Here is a 20,368-nt window from a genome sequence, read left to right as displayed (position 1 = left end):
AGCTGATTTTGCTAATCGCGCGTATTCCTTATCGCGGGAGGTCATGGTTCGCTGGATTCCAGAGCTAGAACGAGCCAAGCCGGACGAAAACGCTAAGAGAGCGCATTATGTGCACGTGGCACGTTGCAGCAAAGTTTTACCTTTTAATTAGGCGTCACGCGCGACGCAATTCCCTCTGCTATTCTCGCCTTAATCGTACCGCGTTTTCTGTGCGAGATTGCACTTATCTCGCGCACTTGGCGCGACGATGTCGACGTTTCGTATAATGACGGTTAGTCGATCTTACATTTTCGCCATGTCTCGTAACAGGAGATAACAATCGCGACCAGGCATCTTCTTTCTGACCGTTTTTTTGTTCTTTTACGAGCGACTCTCGGATTTGTATATTTCACCGAGCACGTGTGACGCGTCATGTTGCCGAGAGAAGATTTCGCGGGATAAATGTCGCGGACGAAACGACTTTCGACAGTCGGAAAGAGATTTATCACCGGTATATATCGCGCGAGCATTCACGTTTGCTGCATTTTCTCCTCCCCGAATTTGAATGTTCACGCATTATACGAGGACGCATTATACATTGTGTAGGTACGTACTTTCATCCCCCGCCTTTCATCCCCCGCGTGATTAATCTCGCGTTTCGACGGACGCGGAATTTTTTCCGAGTCATCATAAATACATCATAAATACACGTCCACGTGTCACGGATAATTCAATAAGCATAGGGACAAGAACTCTGCGTCGCAAAACTGCACCGTGAGTTTTCACTTTCTACCCGCGCCCTCTTATTGTCCCCCGGGAATGCCGTATTTTTTTGCACGATAAATTTATCGTCGCCATACGTCAGCTCACGCGACTCTTGCGCGCCAGAGCCTGTCTGACTACTAGCTCGTCCACTTATCTACTGCGCCCTTTATTTCAGTCGCCAAGTGACAAATAACGCCGTGTGTGTGTGTGTGTGTGTGTGTGTATCTCCGTTTTTAATCGAGGGCTCGTCGTAAATCCGGGCATAACCGCGATTTTTGCCGGCTAGAGTATTATTCGGTGGCGGAGAAGCCGAGAAGCTAAAAACTGGAGCACACAGCGGTCGCTCCGGGAAACAAAATAAAATTTCCATTCCACGAGAGTTAAGGATATTCGATAAGTACCGTGGGTGCACTTTCGCGACCATTATCGCCCGCAATGTCGTATATACGTATTTGCACACGAAATGTGATATTTGTTCGTTTTCTATTACTCTTGACTATCTTTTAAAGCGTCGCGGCCGCTCTCTTTCTCTCTATTGTCTCATAAAATTCTATTGTTTTATACCGTTTTTGCATGTGTCGTGTATAGAGAGAGAGAGAGAGAGAGGAGCGCGCGGTTGTTCCATATACCCCGGACATTGCGGAGTCGCATGTAACCGTGGGCTGACCCCTCCCAGGTCGGTCACTTATCTCCACTGCGTTCTTTGTTCCAGGCGAAATTGGAAACGAAAGCGCTGAAAGCGAAGAGGCCGGGATTCACGGACGAGCGGTACAACGAGACCAGTTATTACGTGGAGCACGGTCAGTATCTTCCATTAGACCAGTTTTGAATTTAATCCTCCGGCGGGCCCAAGGCCACCTTTAATGCCGCCGGATTAATGCGTCGTCCTCGTAATTTTCGTCTCGCATTCCGGTCCAGAGAGAGACATATTGCGACACAGAGTCCGTGCGCGTCAATTTTGCCCCGTCGTTTTTTCGAATCGAAAGCGAATCAACGCGATAGTCGAGAGAGTTCTCCCGATGACCAAAAAGAAAAAAAAAAATGTGCGGTGGTTCCCCTTAAACGAAATCGGTTAATTTTCAGCCAACAATGTTGGCTTTACACTCGTGCGCCCGAGTCCGCTGACCGCGAATCAAATAATCGCGGCTAATCCCCGGCGGATAAACACAACCGGCTGTAATAATCCGTCGATGATCTCGTCGGGAAACTAGGACGACTGGGGAAAATCGAATTCGAAAAATGGAGTGAAAATTGCGACGCAACAGATTTCACGAGGCACCAGCGTACATTTCCTTCCGCGGTTTCATCATCGATTTCCAATTTTTCCATTACTTTCGAATTTTTGAGACAATTTAGATAAGCTAAACGGCGATCGCGCGTTTTCGAAAAAGATTTTTATTCGATTGACCTAAGGTAATAAATTCTTAAAATATGTATATGTCGAAATCTATTTTTTAAAATATTATAATATTAAAATCATATTTTGCATTTTTTATATGTTTGATTTTTCGACAAATAAGACAGAAAGTCCAGACAGCTGTATAAATGTAAAATTCGCATTGAAACGACATAAAGAAATCCCTATCTTAATCTTTCGACCACGTATAAGGATGTCCCGTGGCGAATTCAAAGGAAAGCTTGAAAAGAGACTACAATAGCGTATTCGCTTCGTATATTGGTTACGGCCGTTGTCGAACGACTTTAATATATCTCTTTGTGGAATAAAACTGTCGCGTCACGTATAAATTCGCGTATAACTCTCCGATATACGCGAAAGATATTATTTGTATGGCAGTTAAGTCAATATATTTCGACTCGACCGGTTTATCTTGTGCCAATATGTGTCCCGCGGATCGGAGTAACTGGATACTTGAAAGAGAGAAAGAGACACACACATACATACAGACGCAATCTCTTCGTATTCTCGTTTCACGTGAGAATTATCGAACGCAAATACATCCACAGGCAGACACACGAGAGCTCATTATCGTCAGGGCGGGGGCGAATCCGTGATAACGCGATGGTGAGGAACGCGAGAAATCCGAGATCGCGCGCTGGAAATGGAAAAGCTGACCGGGGGATAATTAAATTACCATTTCGACGAGAGAGAGACTTATCGGTTCATCATGTGCCAATATGTGTGTATCCGATAATCGATGCGAATACCGTAGAGACGTCGCTCTATTCCCGTTTTCGCGAAACCTCCCTCCTTCCCCCTATCGCGACATTTTTCCAACGGATGCTACCGGGTCGCTTCGGGCAAAAGTTTAACGATTCTAAGTGAATTGAATACGCTTGTTTCCTCTCGGTATACTGTGATATTATGGAATCGAGAGATGTAAAGATTTTTCTTCGTTTTAACATCAACCGATTTACGCTTCGCGTGATGTATTGGCAAACTAGATGGAATTATGAGCATTCCGAAATTTACATTCTTCGATAAGAGAGTGAATTTTATGATATTACATCAACGCCACAGGATATATCATATTTTTTTTATAAATAAAGGTTTTTTTTATAGAAAAAAAGATTTTTAATAAAACACTTCTATAGAAATTCAATTTGCAAAAAGCTTGCGCAATTTAGAGATGCTTTATTATAGATATATATTATGATATATATTGTAATGATATATATTATAGATATATACTTTGTAAATTAATACTTAATTAATAATTATTAGGAAAATAAAAGTGTGGATGCTTTTTCAGCGTTACGGAGAATTCGATAAGCGGATAAGATTAAAATTGTTCGATAAACTTTAGAATTTCTTACGATTGCCATGGCTTTTACAGAGCCCCACGATATTCTTACGACGCGCGAGCAATTTTTTATCGTCTAATTTTATTCTTATCGAGTCAGCGAAATATCAGACCGGAGGACGACGCGTCGCAATTTTAGCGCTTTTATCTTATAGAAGGGCGTCTCTTCTGTACATCGTGCGCAGACCGCAGGCGGGTATACCCACCCGGAGCGGTACGGTTAAACTTTTCAGTAGTTCGAGTCGGCGTTTCTCCCGCCGCGCCGTTGGTTGGCGCGATTAACGTACGGTATATCCAGCGTGTGGAGAGAAAAGCTGTGGTGCCGTCTCGGGTGGGAACGATCGGCCGGCATTGTCGGATCGAGCGATACGTGAGGCACGCCGACGTGAGCTCATTATCGCGAGTTAGGGTTGCCGTTCGCGATAACGACCGTTTGCGGTGCGCAAAGAGCGAGAGAGAGAGAGAGAGACTGGGAGAAGGAGGAAGTCGAGGCGAGAATACGGAATTGCCTTCGGCGGAAGACGCACGAAGAAAGGGCCAAGGGAGGAGAGAGGGGTGGAAGAGGGTGGTTACAGAGACGGGAGAAAGGGATCGATCGATCGGATATTTAGACGGGCGACTGGCAATATCGACAACCAATATCTGCTCCACATTCGAATAATAGAGCCGCATGGGCGACGCATCTCTCTCTTTCTTTCTCTCTCTCTCTCTCTCTCTCTCTCTCTCTCGGCGAAACAAAGACCTATTAATGCCACTCGGAAGATAGACAGCTGCACGTACGTTCTTCGCGACTACGCCCCCGCCATTCTCTCTCCAATTCCCCGTGCATCTTGCGCCCCTTAAATGCACCACGCTCGATCGAACCCGAAGACGTCGCGGGACGCTTTAGGTATGTGTGAGAATTAAGGGCGGCGCATTGTCCGGAGTAGGTCAAAAGAACTTGCTTTTCCAAGTTACACACACACAAGTGCGAGCGCGCACTCGAATAATAATTTCCCATTTCTTCTTCTTCTTATTTCCTAAGGAGAAAGACGATCTAACATCGGTATTGGTTGATGAAAAAAATATTGGGAGAATATCAGGGATTCTCGGGCATTGATTTCGCTTAGAATTTGATGGAAGCTACAAGATCCCATTTTGGTAAGCCTTATACTCGCCGAAATTGCGGCTTTTACCATTCTGAGGGTGATAGTAGGCACTTGGTAACGGCACAAACGCCGGATTTGGAAGCCTCTGAAATCCGAAACGTCGGCTTATATACCGTCGCGCGCTGTACACGATGGGATCTTCGCCATCTGCGATCAGCTATCCCGGGCCGACACACACAGACGCACACATACGTTTGCGTACACTTACGACTTACGGGCAAAGATTGGGGGAGGCGGCGGGTTTCTACGTGATTCAAATCTAGATCCGACCCTATCCCCAAGTTAAGAAGCCCGACGTACGTTATCGAACCGAGAAATCCTGGGTCTCGATAATTCGGGGCTCGGACTAACCACTCCCTCTCCTTCCCTCTTTCTACCTCGTTTACCCCGTATCTCAACCTTCTTCGCGAAGGTCGCATTCATTCACGATGAAAACGCCCCTCCGGAGAGATCAAGACGATGAAGATAAATATCACATTCGTATATATTATTTCAATCGAATTAATTATAAATCATGGTGGGTTCGTTCGAAGAGAAACACTCGAAACGAGGGAGAGGGAAGGAGAGGTGATGATGGTTCCTACCTTGTCACATAATTGAGATCTTTCGAGATGCATTGTACCATCCTCTTCGCATTACGATCCAACGTGCGCCGCTCTAATTGGCCACGAAGACACTCCTCGCGGCTTTGTACCCGCCTCGTCCAAAGACGAGTCTTGGCACACTCCTCGCGTCCGACGCTCTTTACAAGAGGAGAGAATATGTTGGCAGCCCCCTTCGCGATTGCGAGAACGCGAGCTCGTTCGACGGCCCGTCCGTCGGAAGCTCTCGTGCGATATTTCCTGGCCGTCCTCTCTCTGGTAGACGAGACGCTAGAGGCTCTCGAGTTATAGAGCGCGGCAACCGCGACACGTGACATAATCCATTGTTGGTGATTTCGTCATATTCGGTGCATTAATGGCAGCTAATCGCAATTCTTTTTTTTGAATTCCCTGATTTTTTAAATTTATTTGATTGTATTTCATATTTATATATTATGTATTTTATATATTATATGTTTTTATATACATATATAATTATATATATATTATAATTATATAATATATTATTTATACGTATATTAATTATTATATATTTATATATATTGCAATTACTTCATTATGTATTATAATGAGCTTTTTTATATTTGCTGTACAGAGAGAATTTTCTCTTAGAATTTACCCTGAAAATCATGATAATCGTGGGACAATATGGTATGGAAAGAATTTTATGAGAATTTCTCTGATTAAAATATAAAATATGTTTGATTAATTTTACTATGCAGTTTAGTAAAATTAATCAAACATTTAATATTTTATTGTAATAGATATTATTATTTTTATTGTGATAAATATTAATCAGAGAAATTCTCATAAAATTCTTTCCATACCATATTGTCTCACGATTTCTATGATTTTCAGTTTAAATTTTAAGAGAAAATTCTCAGTGTGAACCAGCAGAAAGATTATTCATTAAGATCCAGGGAATATCCTATATATATATGTTTATTATACAATTTTTCGTTGAATCTCCCGGGATAATATTTTTCTCTCGCTTGTCCCTTCAATTTACTCTGCAATATTGAATCTCGTCATCGCGCGATGGATGAGTTTTGACGGCCGGATATCGGAAATTAACGCGAACGAAACACGGCTGAATCGCTTAATTGGTTAATTAACGAGATAGTAGAAACGGCATCGACATGAGAGTATATGGCACGTCGGATACATCGTCTCGTAACGTAACGTAATGTAATGTAATGTAACGCGCGACATGAAAATGCTAAATCCCGAGATTTCATAGCTCGCGATGTAATACAGTTCGGCGGGAAGATAGTGGCCGTAATAGAAGTCAGAGGCCGCCGTCGGGTCGTGATATAGGACTGCAAGTTTATTCCATGTTTTACGAGCTCCCTACTTTGATGTCTACGAACTTCTCCGATCGCGGGAACCCGGGAGAAGGGAATCGGCAAACGGAATGCATACGTTATTTCCGGTAACAAATTTTTCCTTCCTGCACCTGCGCTTAGGAAAAAAATTGATATAATATCAATATAGAAATCTATAAAGATTTTTTATCTCTTTATTTTAAGAAAACAGAGGGGAACCAATCTTCCTTCTCGAAGGAGAAACAGAGTCGCTTGCGAAGTTACTTGTTCGCGACGACCTAATTCGCATTCAACGGTTCCCCTCTTGTCCTGCATATTTAGTTCACGGCATGTAACACCAAAACAACTTGTGTGACGAAGAATTTGTCCAACTTTGCGACCACGTGGCCTGTGTGTTGGTTCGACGATAGTTTGTGCTTCATCCTTCGTACTCGACGGAGGATAAACAGATCGTGTGCGCGCGATATATATACTAAACATCAGTCTAAGGCGAAGTTCATATATACATTGATTGCGAAATTATAATATATAACGATAACGATGAACTATCTACTTGCCGCGTAATGATCCGCTTATAAATCGTTGCGTGGTGTAATCATTAGATCGACGCGTCGGATTTTAAACGATGACAGATTTAGGACGCGGCTTAAAATGCCCGAGCGAATATGAAGCGCGTGAAAAAAAAACGAAAAAAAAACCTGTTCGTTATTCCACACGGTCGGCGCTTTAAAATCTCGCGCGCTTGTCAATAGTGCCAGTAATAGGTAGGTAGAGGAGGTTTTTTGCGATTCGAAAATATCAAACGACATGCATTTTTTGATTAATCCGAGAATTAACAGTCGTAATATGCGATATGATCATGCCTCGCGTTTATATTTTATATATTTTCTACTTGCGAATCAAAACCTGGCTCGCGAATATGTATCGCGATATGATGCAAATTTTTCTATCGACGGAAAGAGAAATGATTATTATAATGGAAGCGTATTACATCCTATTTTTCTTTGAGAGATTCGTGAGGAAGATAAAAAAAACCTCGCGGCCGATTTTTCACAGAGTATAACTCCTGTGCGTGCAAGTAGTTACGCTCGACCGAAGGGCCAGCCCGCGTCAGTAGAAAATTCCGTACACACGTAGACGTCGCGCGCAATAATTGGAGCGACATGATTGACATTTTAAAACACGAGTTCTGATAGCTTTTTTTTTTTCTTTTTTTAGTCTACCAGGTCTACCTGATTCTTCGCCAGCAGTAATTCGTTGACTCGTGAATAAAGATTACAACGCGTGTATACATATATATACTGCGTGAGCGTTTGAATCTCTATTTCGGTGAGAACGGAATCATCGATCGCGGCCGCGATTAATTTTTATAATGCCTTATTATCCGCTTCCAGAACGATAAATCCTGCCTGTATCTCGGACTCACAGTCCGCCTCGCGTTTCGCTCGCGTTTAATCTTATCTCTCTGCGCGAATTACATACGTCCGCCCGTGCAGATGGCAACACACGAGTCTTGAATTTACTGGCTGAACGTCGGGGGGTATATCGAGATTACACGAAATTCGCGTGCGGCGCGATGATCCGCGGAACAATGCATCGGGCGTCGTCGTCGGGTGAATACTATTTGCAAATCTATGCACCGGGAGTTTCACAAACGCAAACGCGCTCGTTTAACACCGAATATTAAAAAAAAAAAAAAAAAAATCGCGAGAGAAAAAGAGAGAGAGAGAGAGAGCAAAAAGAGAAATCCGGAATATTTAATCAGATTCTATCGCGAAGAAGACTTATTTCGAGACTTGTTCGACGAGAGAATTATTATCGTTTGCGCGAAACTCGCCCGCGAATTTATAGCTTCATCCCGCGACACGCCGGATGCGTTCGCCGCATCCAGCATTCAGATTTCAGCCGTGCCGGGTTGATGCGGCTTCCTTCCGTTGTCCGTCCGCACGTAGATATGCGTTTTATACGCGTGTTACGCGGAATGAACGGTCGCGGTTTTCACTTGGCGATCATAACTTGGGAGCGACGGTTATTAAGGACTCGCGATAACGCGACACATACACACACACATATGCATATGATTCGTGTTGAATACACACAAACTTTGGAAAATATACGCGCCAGGGGGATGTGTTATGAATTATACATATATATATACATCGGCCGGGAGATCGATACGGTATTTCGAGGATAGAATCGCGGACCGATTTAAGTCATATTTTATTATCGTCGTTTGTTCGGCCGCGCGAATGCCACGGAATAAAAATGTGACAGGTGGATGTGTATGTTATATTCGCCGCTCGATTTTCGCGAGATACGTGATAAATAAATGGATAAATTTGTACCATGCGAGATACAATTGAATTGACGATTGTATATATACATACACATACATAGTTTCTGACAAGTTTAGCTTCTTTTTTTACAAAAGGCCGAAGCTCTTCCCAGAAAATTTTTCAGCCTGCGCTAGATGCGGCAGATAGGGCTTTTTATAAAGAGGCTAATTTTACGTAAAGTTCCCCTTTTCTACCGCGCGAGACCGCTAATGCTTATACAACAGATTAAAAAAAAATATACGCGGCATTTCTGGGTAAGAGAATCTTTTAGCGTACATTGAAGCATACATAAGCATATATTACGGGGCTGGATTATATTCCGTGATAATAATTTGAGGATTGCTTCTGTTTACATGCGGAGACACATTCGCCGCAGTTTGCATTTTCACGTGACGCGTATATAGCGCAGAATTCTACATTTAGATCTCGTATAACGTTGTTAATGGAAGTGCTTTTTAGTTCGAAAAATAGAGAGAGACGGCATTTATACGGCAACTCCTCAATAAAATTCGTTGTCAAATATTTAGTGATACCCAGCTGCCGCTCCGTTCATGAATTTCGCAGGAACGGACGATTATTTTCGCTGGATTTCTCCCCCAGGACCTGAATGAGGTTCTTCGATCGTGTTGCGTCTGGTTGTGAATTACTCACGCAATAATAGTTAAATAAATTAAATCTACGTAACGGGATAAATAAATTTGATCGGCCAGTTGATCACGTAAAGTAAATTATATAAAATCGACGCGCTAATCGCCTGAAGATATTACGTGCATTTACATGTCGTTAACATTGTAGCAAAGAAAAAAGGAGTTAAATACTTTCTGAAAGGATTAAACACGCTTGCTCACAGTCTTTTGCATTCTAATTATTAATTAGATATAAGATAGAGATAAACAATATATAACTTAATATACATACATATACATGTAATAAATAAATATTTCTATCTAAACACAACTATTTACAGTAATGTATATAATAAAGATTTGTGTATTGCACACATGAACCTGTAAAAGAAGAAAAAATATGTACATTATGTATGTGCAATTTAATGAAAAAAACATGAGAGAGCGTCGTCTTATCGCGATCATCTATGCAGAGTATTTGAACGGAGAATCGCGAGAGGAAAAAGGCGAGCGGAAAAATGCGAACCGAGTTGCAACTCGAGGGGGTAGGGGGATGTTTACTGCCGCTGTAAAAGCGGCCGTGCGTACACAAGCCGGGGGGAAGGGAAGAGAAGGGATGGCAGAGGGAGAGGATCACCACGTGTGTGTTGTGTGCGGACGATCGATAGCGAATGAAACCCAAAGCAGCCCGCACGACGACACCGCCATTGGTTTACTACTCGTAAAACAAGGCGTCGTTCCAAACGGGCGGGATGTTAGGGCTTGGGGTCACCCCTTCGAGCTCCCTCCTCTCTCGAGTAACCCCCGAGTGAGGTGACTCACGACTACGAAGCAGCGACGGCAGCTTTGTTCCCTCTGACTTTCCGAAGGCACGGCCGATAATCGATACCAGGAATCACTCTGTTTTGTACAAAATTAGTACTGCCCCTTCGAAACAATAACGCCTTAATATTAGGTCGGAGTTTGAATAAAGTGCAACACGAGAGGACTTTAATCCGAAGGAAATTCGAGATTAATTTGACTTTCGAATGCTAGTGTTAAATATAAAATTATATATAAATGCTTATTTTATATCTTTTTAATACGATATTAAAAATAAAATAAAGCAACGAAGTTTTATTCTGGAATAAATCTGAAATGGACTTTAATTCGATTAACTATATATATACGTAAAATCTCTAACATGTTCATATTTCTTTTATTTCTCGATGTCTTGATGATTAATTCTATATTGAAATCCATCTTGGAATTAGCTAAGGCTATCAAATATTAAAGAAGATATTAAAAAAGTATTGAATAAAATACCGGGTAGTATATAGAACGACTTTTGCACTTTTGCATCTCGAAGCTCTCTCTCTCTCTCTCTCTCTCTCTCTCTCTCTCTCGAGAAAAAAAAGCTTTTCTTTCAAATTACAAGCTTGCGTCAGACGTTTTGATCCTTCCGGCTCGAGAATCAACTTCTATGTACATCTTACGTCGACAATGCGCCGCGAGGTCGGAGTATCTCGGGTCGACGAGAGAGAAAGATTTTTCGTGGCGAAATTCCGTGGGCGTCGAGAGACGGATTTTCCGTGCCGAGTATCGACGGGGAGAAACCGAGAGAGAGAAATAGCGTGGAATCCGGATTATGTTACAGAATAAAACGGTAAGACGGAGGGGGATGCTCGGAAAAGGAGAGAAAGAAAGGGAGCGGGAAAGTATACGGTACGATATAGTCGAGGGGGTCCGGGGAAACAACCTTCGACATCGGGGGCAATTACTGGCCCGCTGCAATGAGCAAGAAGAGGCGGTCGTGTCCCATTGGTGTGTAATAGCATCGTAATTACTTTAAGCCACGATCGCGGTCGATTCGACAGAAATCCGCCGTCGTCTGAAAATAAACGAACCGAGGAGAAAAAGGAGCGACTTTACGCTCAATTGCGACACTGTCGAGCGATACTTTGCGGTTGATATTACTGCTACTCTTCTTAATTGAATTTTTTTTTCTCATTATAACAATTTTAATACGAAGGAAAGAAATATGTCGGTGAATTCTTTTTTTTTATCGCGACCGAATATATATTTCTGAGACACGTGAATCCGTGCGATACGAATTTCTCGCTGAAGGTGACGTATTTCTTGGAGAGGAAGTTTTCTTATACGATATATAAGCAGGCCGCCTAATAATCTTTTTCCTTCCTTTTTTTTCTCCCCTTTGCTGTCTCTTTCTCTCCTCTTTCGCGTTCTTGTTTCTTTTTATCCCCCTTATGCCCGAAGACGATTTCCTTCCGCTTCTCGAAAAGCTCTTGGCTAACCGACAGTTCTATTTCTGAAAGCTCAAGAGAGATCAATCGTTCCCTCAGTCGTGTGCGGCTACTTCTCTTCGAGACATCTCGATTGTCAAATGACCTCTCCCTTTTCTCTTGTTCCGAAACGAGGTACAAGTACGCAGTGTCGAGGGCAATTTAATTAAAGTAACGGGCGAAGAAGAGAGAAAAGCGGTGAGGTCCTTCCTTCCCTTCGCGAACTGTTTCTGTTTATCCGGGTTTCTCCTCCGTCGTTCCGTTTCGGATCTTTACACAGGTCAGCTCTTACCGGCTTATCTCCCGACTTTTCCGCAGACGTAAACCGCGGCGTGTGGTCCCTTTGACGCGAATGTATTTTTGCTCTCCGCCGCCAATTTTCCTTCGTCGACCACTCGAAAAGGCTTTGTATGACGATCGTGCTTCCGTTATTCCCGCAAGTACTCGGCTCTATTAGAAATAAGTTTATTCTTTCCCTCAGAGAGAGAAATATATATATGTATATACATATATATATACATTAAAAATTATGATAATACGATTCTCTTCTTGGAGAAAAATATACAGAGTTTGATAAAAATATATCTCTTTTTTCCAAACGTTTCAATGCAACGTTTATATATACTGCGATATAAAACGTTGAGTAATTCTGCGCTTTTTTCATTTCAAATGTCAGACGTACATTAATTCCCTACGGGGGAGGATTGTTTCTTAAACGACATGTTCTAGCGATACAAAATCGGAAAAAGCGCCTTTGACTCGACTGGACGCGCGCGGCGGGACATTAATCAAGCCTCCCCTCGGTATTTTATGTCCTTCTTCCGTTGGCCGGGAAACAACGGGGGGAGAATCGCTCTATGTCGCGAGTGCCAGAGCGAAAGACTCTCCTCCTCGTCTGCGAAGACGTGTATTTGAAATGGCGGAAACTACCCCTTCGGGCGATCGGCGATCGGATGACGGAAGCTATTTCGACGTCGTCAAATTCTCACGAGTATTTCCCTTAAATTGTAACGACGAACTTAAGAAACGTTCTATTTCTCGTCCTTTATTCAATTTTCTCTCGTTTCAACATCGATGCTAGTATAATTTAACATTATCTCGAGGAATAACACGAGACTGAGAAGAACGTTGAACGATGAGCGCGATGAGTATCTGAGAGAGTATCTTATAATTTTTAGGGATATCAGATTATTCAATCGAACGCGACGTGACACGCGTGAATTTATAAAGCGCTGTATATCTTTCATTAACCTCTCGCCGAGGATCTTTCCTCGCGAAAACTGAGAAAATTGTTCCTCTTATCCCGGTGTATTAATCAACCTGCCTCGCTCGCTCTCTCGCTGTCTCTCTTCGTAGGGCGAGAATCTCGTTTGAAGGTATAACGGAAGGCTCGACGGATTAATTTCCACTTAATATGAGGAAGGAAAAATGAAATATCCGCGGAAATATCGCGGAGTCGTTGCGTAAGGGAACGTTTAAAGCATGAATTTCCAAGTCAATTGCTATTCGAGTAACAGGATGTTCCAGAAATTTAAATATGCCCTTTTCTTTTCTTTTTCCTCCTCTTCTTTTATCGGGGAGAGACTACGAAAAGGAAGGACGCGATCGATTTTATGTTAATCTTGACGTAAAGTTTGTTCGTAAAAGCTATCTTGGAGTGACATGATGACAGTAATAGATTAGCAAATAATTGTAATATCTTAAAGTCTCTAATGTCACTCAATGCTACCGTGTTACACTATATTTCTTGTCAAAAATAAGCATATTTGTCTTATATTTCTGGAAATTCATCGTTTTCGAGATATCTTGTTTTTGATATCTTTGTTGCAAAGATTTAATCAGTAATATTATAAAAAATTACCATCTTCCTATTTCATTAATATTTTGCAATATATGACGTTGAATAATTTAATGGAGAGAGAAAGAACTTTTGTTAGAAAATTTATTAATTCTTCGCCGGAAAGCACACTTTGCTGTCATGAGATAATTTGTTTTACTTTGTTGTCAGCTCGAATAAAATTCCTTTACATATTATATATAAAACTGATAAAATATTATAAAGATTTATTAAATATTAGATTTAATTATAAGAATTTTTATATTAAACTATTATTTACACGAAAAAGCAAGAAACTATAACTGTAATATCACATTAGTGTATTAAAAAATAAAATATGTCCAGAAAAAAATGAATTTCCAGAAATGTTGATAGAGAAGGAAGAAAAAAGATACTTATTTTTAAGAAACGTGATAATATCGGTGCCTCTGTGAAACACCCTGTATATATATGTTGTATAATTCCTCTCACGTTCACTTAACGTTACCTGGATACTTAATCTTCTATTAATTGCAAGCGAGCTCCCGCGGCACATCGTCGCACGACTGCGTTTCGTAACGTAATGTAATATAACCCATTAAGCTCCTGTGACATTTAAAGGCGACTTATACGCGAGAATCAAAGATAATTATCTTTCTCTCTTATCGATCCTGACGTCGTTATATGTGTGCGCGTACGTGTGTTGCAGGTCTCCGCAAAGTATACCCGTATTACTTCACCTTCACGACATTCACGAAAGGTCGATGGGTCGGCGAGAAGATCCTGGAAGTCTTCGCGAGGGAATTCCGCGCCCATCCAGCCGAGGAATACGAGAGGTGCATACGCGCCGGCACTCTGACAGTCAACTATCAAAAGGTGGACGTCGATTACAGGTTGCGGCACAACGATCTCCTGGCTAACGTCGTTCACAGGTACGTGCGGATGCAAAAAGTGTTGCGGCCGCTTTTAGCAGCCGATTGATCGCTGCGTGTGCGAATAAGAGAGGACCTTATCCGGAATTCTCGGAGAGAGAATTGTCGCGAGACCATTGTGCGTGAGAAAAGCGGCGCTTCGACTCGCGACGAAAGTTTGATTGAATCGCGGGAGAGGGGATCGAACTCTCTCTATTATGCCGCCGAGATGTTCGTACAGAAGAGCGGGTTCCGCGTCTCTATTACGAAACCTCGCTCTGCTTATTTAGTCGCGGAAACGCAATCTTGCGCGACGCGTAAAAACGGATACTATATTCCAGCGGATTTTTTTTCTCTTCCTTTCGGTTTTTCTTTTTTTCCCTTTTTTGGTTTTATTTTTTGTTTTTTTTTAAACGGTGTTCAGTAAATTGGTGGTGCATTTTTAAAATGGCATTTCATAACACGAAAGTGCTATGTTTATTATTCAATAGAAAGCAACGTTCCTTTTTTTTACTTATTAACACGGAGCGTTCGATATATAATTGTATATATATATAAATCAGATTTCTCTTAATGCGCTTAAATCCACTTTTTCTCGGCGCTTGTTTATCGGTTGAGATCGGAATTTCGACCGACCCCGATGTACATATTTAACGAAGCCTATTGGCTCCTATCCTCCTCTTCCCCCGTATAAATCCAGGTTAGCTTCGGCAGGAATTTACTTTGATTTCAGAAGAGCTCCGGGAATTTGGCGAGCCTTGCTCAGGCGCGCGTAAATGAGATTGGGTCTAATTTGGGGAATTTCCGAGTTATATCGGCTTAAGCTTGTTCCGCCCGCGCACAAAATACGATGTATCATTGCTGCCATGACATGTTACTCCGCGCTGAGAGGATTATCTCGCGTTCTGCGTATATATACCACATTCATATAGATTCTTAATTATCTTCTCCCTTGTTTTTGCGAATGCGAGGGAGAATCGGTGTTAGATTCGCGCCGAGGTACATATTATCAATGGGCCGATATATCGTATTTGGGCCGTGTCACGTCATATTATGCACGGGATATCTAACGCGGATCAAATTTAGTTGGTTTACACACGGGAACGGGAAACGTATGCGCGGAAAGCGGCTCAACTAAAGCGGGCAGCGTCGGATTAGCGCCGGATTACAAACGGGGGTGCTTGAAACAGAAGTCTAAAATGCATAATCCGCGTATAAACGGTTTAATTCGCGCACGCTATATAGCGCACCTGTTATTTCGTAACGCGGAAAGGTGGACGGGAAACGCGGGAACGAAGTGTATCCGTCCTCTTTCGTCGGATGTCATCTGGAGTATATCGCCGTCGATATATTTTTCAAAATGAAACGGGAGAGCAACTTTAACGGTGTAATTTTTATGAGGCTTTATTTATTTTATTTTATTTTATTTTTTGAGGCCGGAGATGTATGTATGTATGTGTGTGCAATGGTGGTCGAAAGAGCGAAAGAGCGGCGGATTGGTCCACATTGAGCTCGTAAATCACTCGACTCTCCTCACGAGAGCGTTAGATAAGGGAATCCTCGTGCGTATGCGAGGAGGAACCACATGGCTGGGGACTACTGACTCGTGCGATTATCCTTGGCACGGATATATAAGAATCTGTATGCCGCTCTCGTCGTCTCTCGGCTTTTTTAAACGCGCCAACGCTCAACGAGGCTCGCGCTATCGGCAGAGTACATCGTGTATAAGAACTCGCCGACGAGAGGATGTATGCCGGATATACATAGCTCCTGCTTCGGAGATGAACGCGGATGGAACATCCTTGAGATTCCGCGAATGCTTCGCGGAAGATGAATTGTATTTTTCGAATCGAAGAAGGAAAAAGAGGGGGGAAAAAGAGAAAAAGAAAATAATGCGTACCTCTCGCTGCCGCGGGAAGCTGGACTAAATTATTTCGCGTCTCGTTAATACTCTCCTCGTCCGTCCGCTTGCGCGCTAATTCTCTAGCAATTATCCTGGTAATTGTATTTTTCAGGTGTGTGCGCGTCCGTATGTAAGCGCACACACGGACCTTATTCATGTTGTCCTACATTTCCGTCTACGTGTCTGTCGCCATTGTAATGGTAAATTTCCGTGGCTGCTTCATTACTCGCGAATATAACTACCTAATGTTGATCTTCACCGTCATGTCGCATATGTAAGATGTAAAACGTGGAATGTGAACGCGAGTTTCTCAAGCGGGTCTCTCTCTACGCGACGATTGAGTTTTCGACGAGAGAGCAAAGTTAATCGGGTGAAGGCCGACCGGATAGACGTTTGGTCGCTAGGTGATGAGATGTATCGCTCATTGTAGAGATCAAGAGAGTCTTCTCCCACGGCTACCGCGATTCTTCCGTGAAACAGAAAAAAGTTTACTTTCATAATACTGACTCTCGACATTTGCATTATAGACATATGTAGATATATCTTCATGGACGCGAGAACAGCCTCGAGTTTTGCGATTAAAATGCGATCGTCGCTTAAATATCAGCGGACTCCAGCACGGTTATTATTATTGTCTTTCCCGCTCGGAACCTCCCTCGCAATTAAAATGGGATCGCGAAAATAATCCAGGCCGTCGCTGGCGGAGGCGATGCAGTTCGTATTTGCATTATCGGAGCAATCACGTTACGCGCGCAATAGTCCGTTTTTTGCCATTCGCGCGCGTTGCATAAAGATGGAATACAAATATAGAGGAGAAAACACAACATCGTCGTCGTCGTCAGCGGGTTGTTACGATAGGCGACCAATTGCGGAGATGGATGGAAAGTAAATTGACAACCTCCGCGGAACGCTCCACTGCCGTTATGATGTTACGGCGGCCGTACGTTATTGTATGTACACGTTGTCATGTTTATTATACGCTCGCTCCGGACCCCGTTACGGTATGTGTGACGTGCGAAAATTTCGCGCGAGCGCCATTGTTGCGCGTTCGTGGAGAGAAAAAACCATCGACCGACGAGAGTGCACTTAAGGGAAACGCCGCGCGGTCGAATTTCTCGTGCCAGAAGAAAGAAATGGCCCATTTGGCGATTCGCGTTAGCGGTATATAGCCGTGTCGTGGCACCATTCTCTTGTAAAATTGTTACAATCTCGAGGTTATAAAAGAGGACTGTTCACATCGTTGATGATTGTCTGTGAAATTTAAATTAAACTAATTTACTTTTCACTTTTATTTTTCTCGCGTTTCGTTGACGTTTGGTTTGACAGCAAACAGCTGATCTCGAAAAATTCCGCTGACGCTCGGCTCGTCGTCGTTTAATCGCCGTGGAATTTCTCGGATCCTGTCCGCGACAACTCGAGGACAAGGGAAAGGCGTCTCTCCCGGGGGGGAATTTAAGCCGCGAGAGGAAAGGAGGCGCGAAGAGGACAACTTTGACGATCTCGCCTCGAGGGCGAGAAAGCTAAAGACGATGACTGACGGATCTCGAAGGACGCTATATACATTCGACTACTATAATACGCGAAGGACACAGCCGTTTTCGTAATCCGCGCTTCGCCGATACGGCTGGATAACGTCGCGGATCTTTCGCAATCGACGATCGTTCGCTATCTCTGTTGTCGGCACCGATTTTGTCGATTTCGATCAGTCCGGGAAGTCGTCACGAATCGCGAATCACTCGATATATAATTACTTGCAAAAGATAATATATATTTTTTCTGAAGGAGTATCATCCTTTATTACGCGAAACATGTTTTATCATTGCTCGGAAATTTATAAAAAGCCATAATGTTTATATATTATTATTTATATATATAATGTTTTATATATTATTAAATTCTGTTTCTATTCTATCCTTGATAATTGCTTAATATAATTACCAGCAAGATTTTATCAAGATAAAGTATTTATCTATCTTGTATTTATCTATAATGTAATGTGTTTGCGATGTTGGATTTCCTTTTCTCACGAAGACGCGAATTAATCGATTCCTTGAGCGCTCAATTGCCATCGTGGTAATTGATACGTGTGTATCATCGAGAGAAGAGGAGTCATAGCGTGTTATCGTGTTTTTATACTATCACCGTTGACGTCATACAACGCGTCCTAGATCCATCGCGAGTCTTTAACTTTCTTACAAGTGACAAGAAGCAGAAGGTTCTTACGTATAAGTATAAACAGAATGTAAATTACGGAGATTCGATTATTATCTATAGATTGTGGCCGAAGGCGAGTTGCTAATTATTTATTAACTCGCGGAATATGGAGATAGAGATCTGAAGGTTTCGCCAGAGCGAGAAACGCTCTTTCACGATGTAATATATTATTAGAAATAATAGTTCCTCTCCATGAGATCAGCTGTTTTAAGCGAGCGGTTTCAACGGGCGAAACGTGTGGCGCTCATAATACATATTCGCTGTTCCATTTTTTAATTAATATCCGTGCGGTATCCAACGTCGAGAGATCGATGGTCCAGAATAGTCTCTCTCTCTTTGGGAAAGGGGGGTCTTTGGAGAAAACCCGTGGGCGTGACGAGAGTTTGCTCGCCGTCGGCCTTCATTCCGGAATCGTCCCATCTCGCGCGCCTCTTCTATCGACGATGCGGGAAATTGGGTAGGATAATTCAATTAGCCGGAAGAGAGAGAGAGAGCCCCTCTTCGTAAGCGAGCGATCCATCGGGACCCGCCGTGTAATTTCGCAGGAGAACGGTAACCGTGATGCATCGCATCGGTAACGCAGTCGAATCGATGACGCACATCCGTCCGCGCGATTAATCTCCAGCCGAGCTTCTTTATCCAACATCGATCGAATCACCGGGTCTTTTTCCCAGCGAGCTTGTTCCCTCGCGGACACGATCGTAGGGTTTGTTGAAGAAGCGCATAATCCGGTTAATATCCGCTTTTTGATCGACTCTCTCTCTCTCTCTCTCGACGGACTATTCGGAGCGGCAAGAGTAATCAGCGCCCAAGATCGATCGCGAAGACGCGTGCAAGAAGTCTAGAGCAGGGGTGCGCAACAATGGCGTAGCAAAGTGAAGCACAATTTTTTTTGTAGGATATATATAATAAATAATAATATATATATCGCGCGAAAATATTCGAAGAAATTTATTATAATATCGAAAAGAGGGAGAGATATCTTTCGCGCGTCAGACTTGGGAAACGAATCGAGCGAGGGTGGGACTCCACAGGCGGAAACGCGTCAGCGCAGGAAGTGCGTCAGGTGTGCCGTCAGGGGCCGCACCCCTGGGCCGGAGCATGGAAATTCTCCGTGCGCGATCCGGGCGCGATAAGGCAGGACACCCGCGGGCGTTCTCCGTATGTTTTTGCGGGCGGACGAGAAGCGCAGAAGGAGGTGGCCGACCTCCGACCTCGGCCCCCCGGTCCCGATATCATCGTGCAACCCGGTTCACGCTAATAAATCAACCTGTCGCCGGGGCCTCCAGTCGCGCCCTCGACCCGTGACACGCTTCTCTCTATCGCTATATCCCCGACATCACTCTCTCCGCCGCTCTTTGAAGCCGAAGGCGCTCGCTTCCTCCTGCTAGCTTCCGGCTAGCTCGCGTGAAAATTGAATAATTTTACGCGATGGCAGAAAAAATAATTACTTACTCGAATGCATTCGTATGATAGGCGCGGAGGTATATTTCTGCAAATATTGATTCATAAATAAACCAAGCACTTCTTCCGAGACATCACTATTATGGTACCTAATTATTTTATCTATTGTAAGTAGTTAAGAATGCAGCATTTATTCAATACTTGTACACTGAGAGAATTTTCTCTTAGAATTTACCCTAGAAAGCATGGTAATCGTGAGACAATATCGTATGGAAAAAATTTTATGAGAATTTCT

At 43.0% G+C, this 20,368-nt stretch overlaps 1 protein-coding gene across 5 annotated transcripts in view; it reads left to right on the top strand.

The window, feature by feature from the left end:
• Window positions 1-20,368, top strand: part of LOC145938838 (pseudouridylate synthase RPUSD2) — a 123,186-nt gene that overhangs the window by 86,428 nt on the left and 16,390 nt on the right. For all 5 annotated transcript variants that reach the window (XM_083042642.1, XM_083042640.1, XM_083042641.1 and 2 more), the window contains 2 exons: window positions 1,457-1,544; window positions 14,351-14,573. In XM_083042642.1, the coding sequence (XP_082898768.1) occupies window positions 1,457-1,544; window positions 14,351-14,573 (311 nt within the window). The remainder of the gene's footprint in view (window positions 1-1,456; window positions 1,545-14,350; window positions 14,574-20,368) is intronic.

Source organism: Prenolepis imparis, unplaced genomic scaffold, assembly GCF_030444845.1.
Source record: "Prenolepis imparis isolate NDT839.2.m4 unplaced genomic scaffold, iyPreImpa1.0 SCAF_7, whole genome shotgun sequence".
In the NCBI taxonomy this organism is placed as follows: Eukaryota; Metazoa; Arthropoda; class Insecta; order Hymenoptera; family Formicidae; genus Prenolepis; species Prenolepis imparis.
The sequence above is the reverse complement of the archived record's forward strand: the minus strand, read 5'-3'. Positions and strand labels throughout refer to the sequence as shown.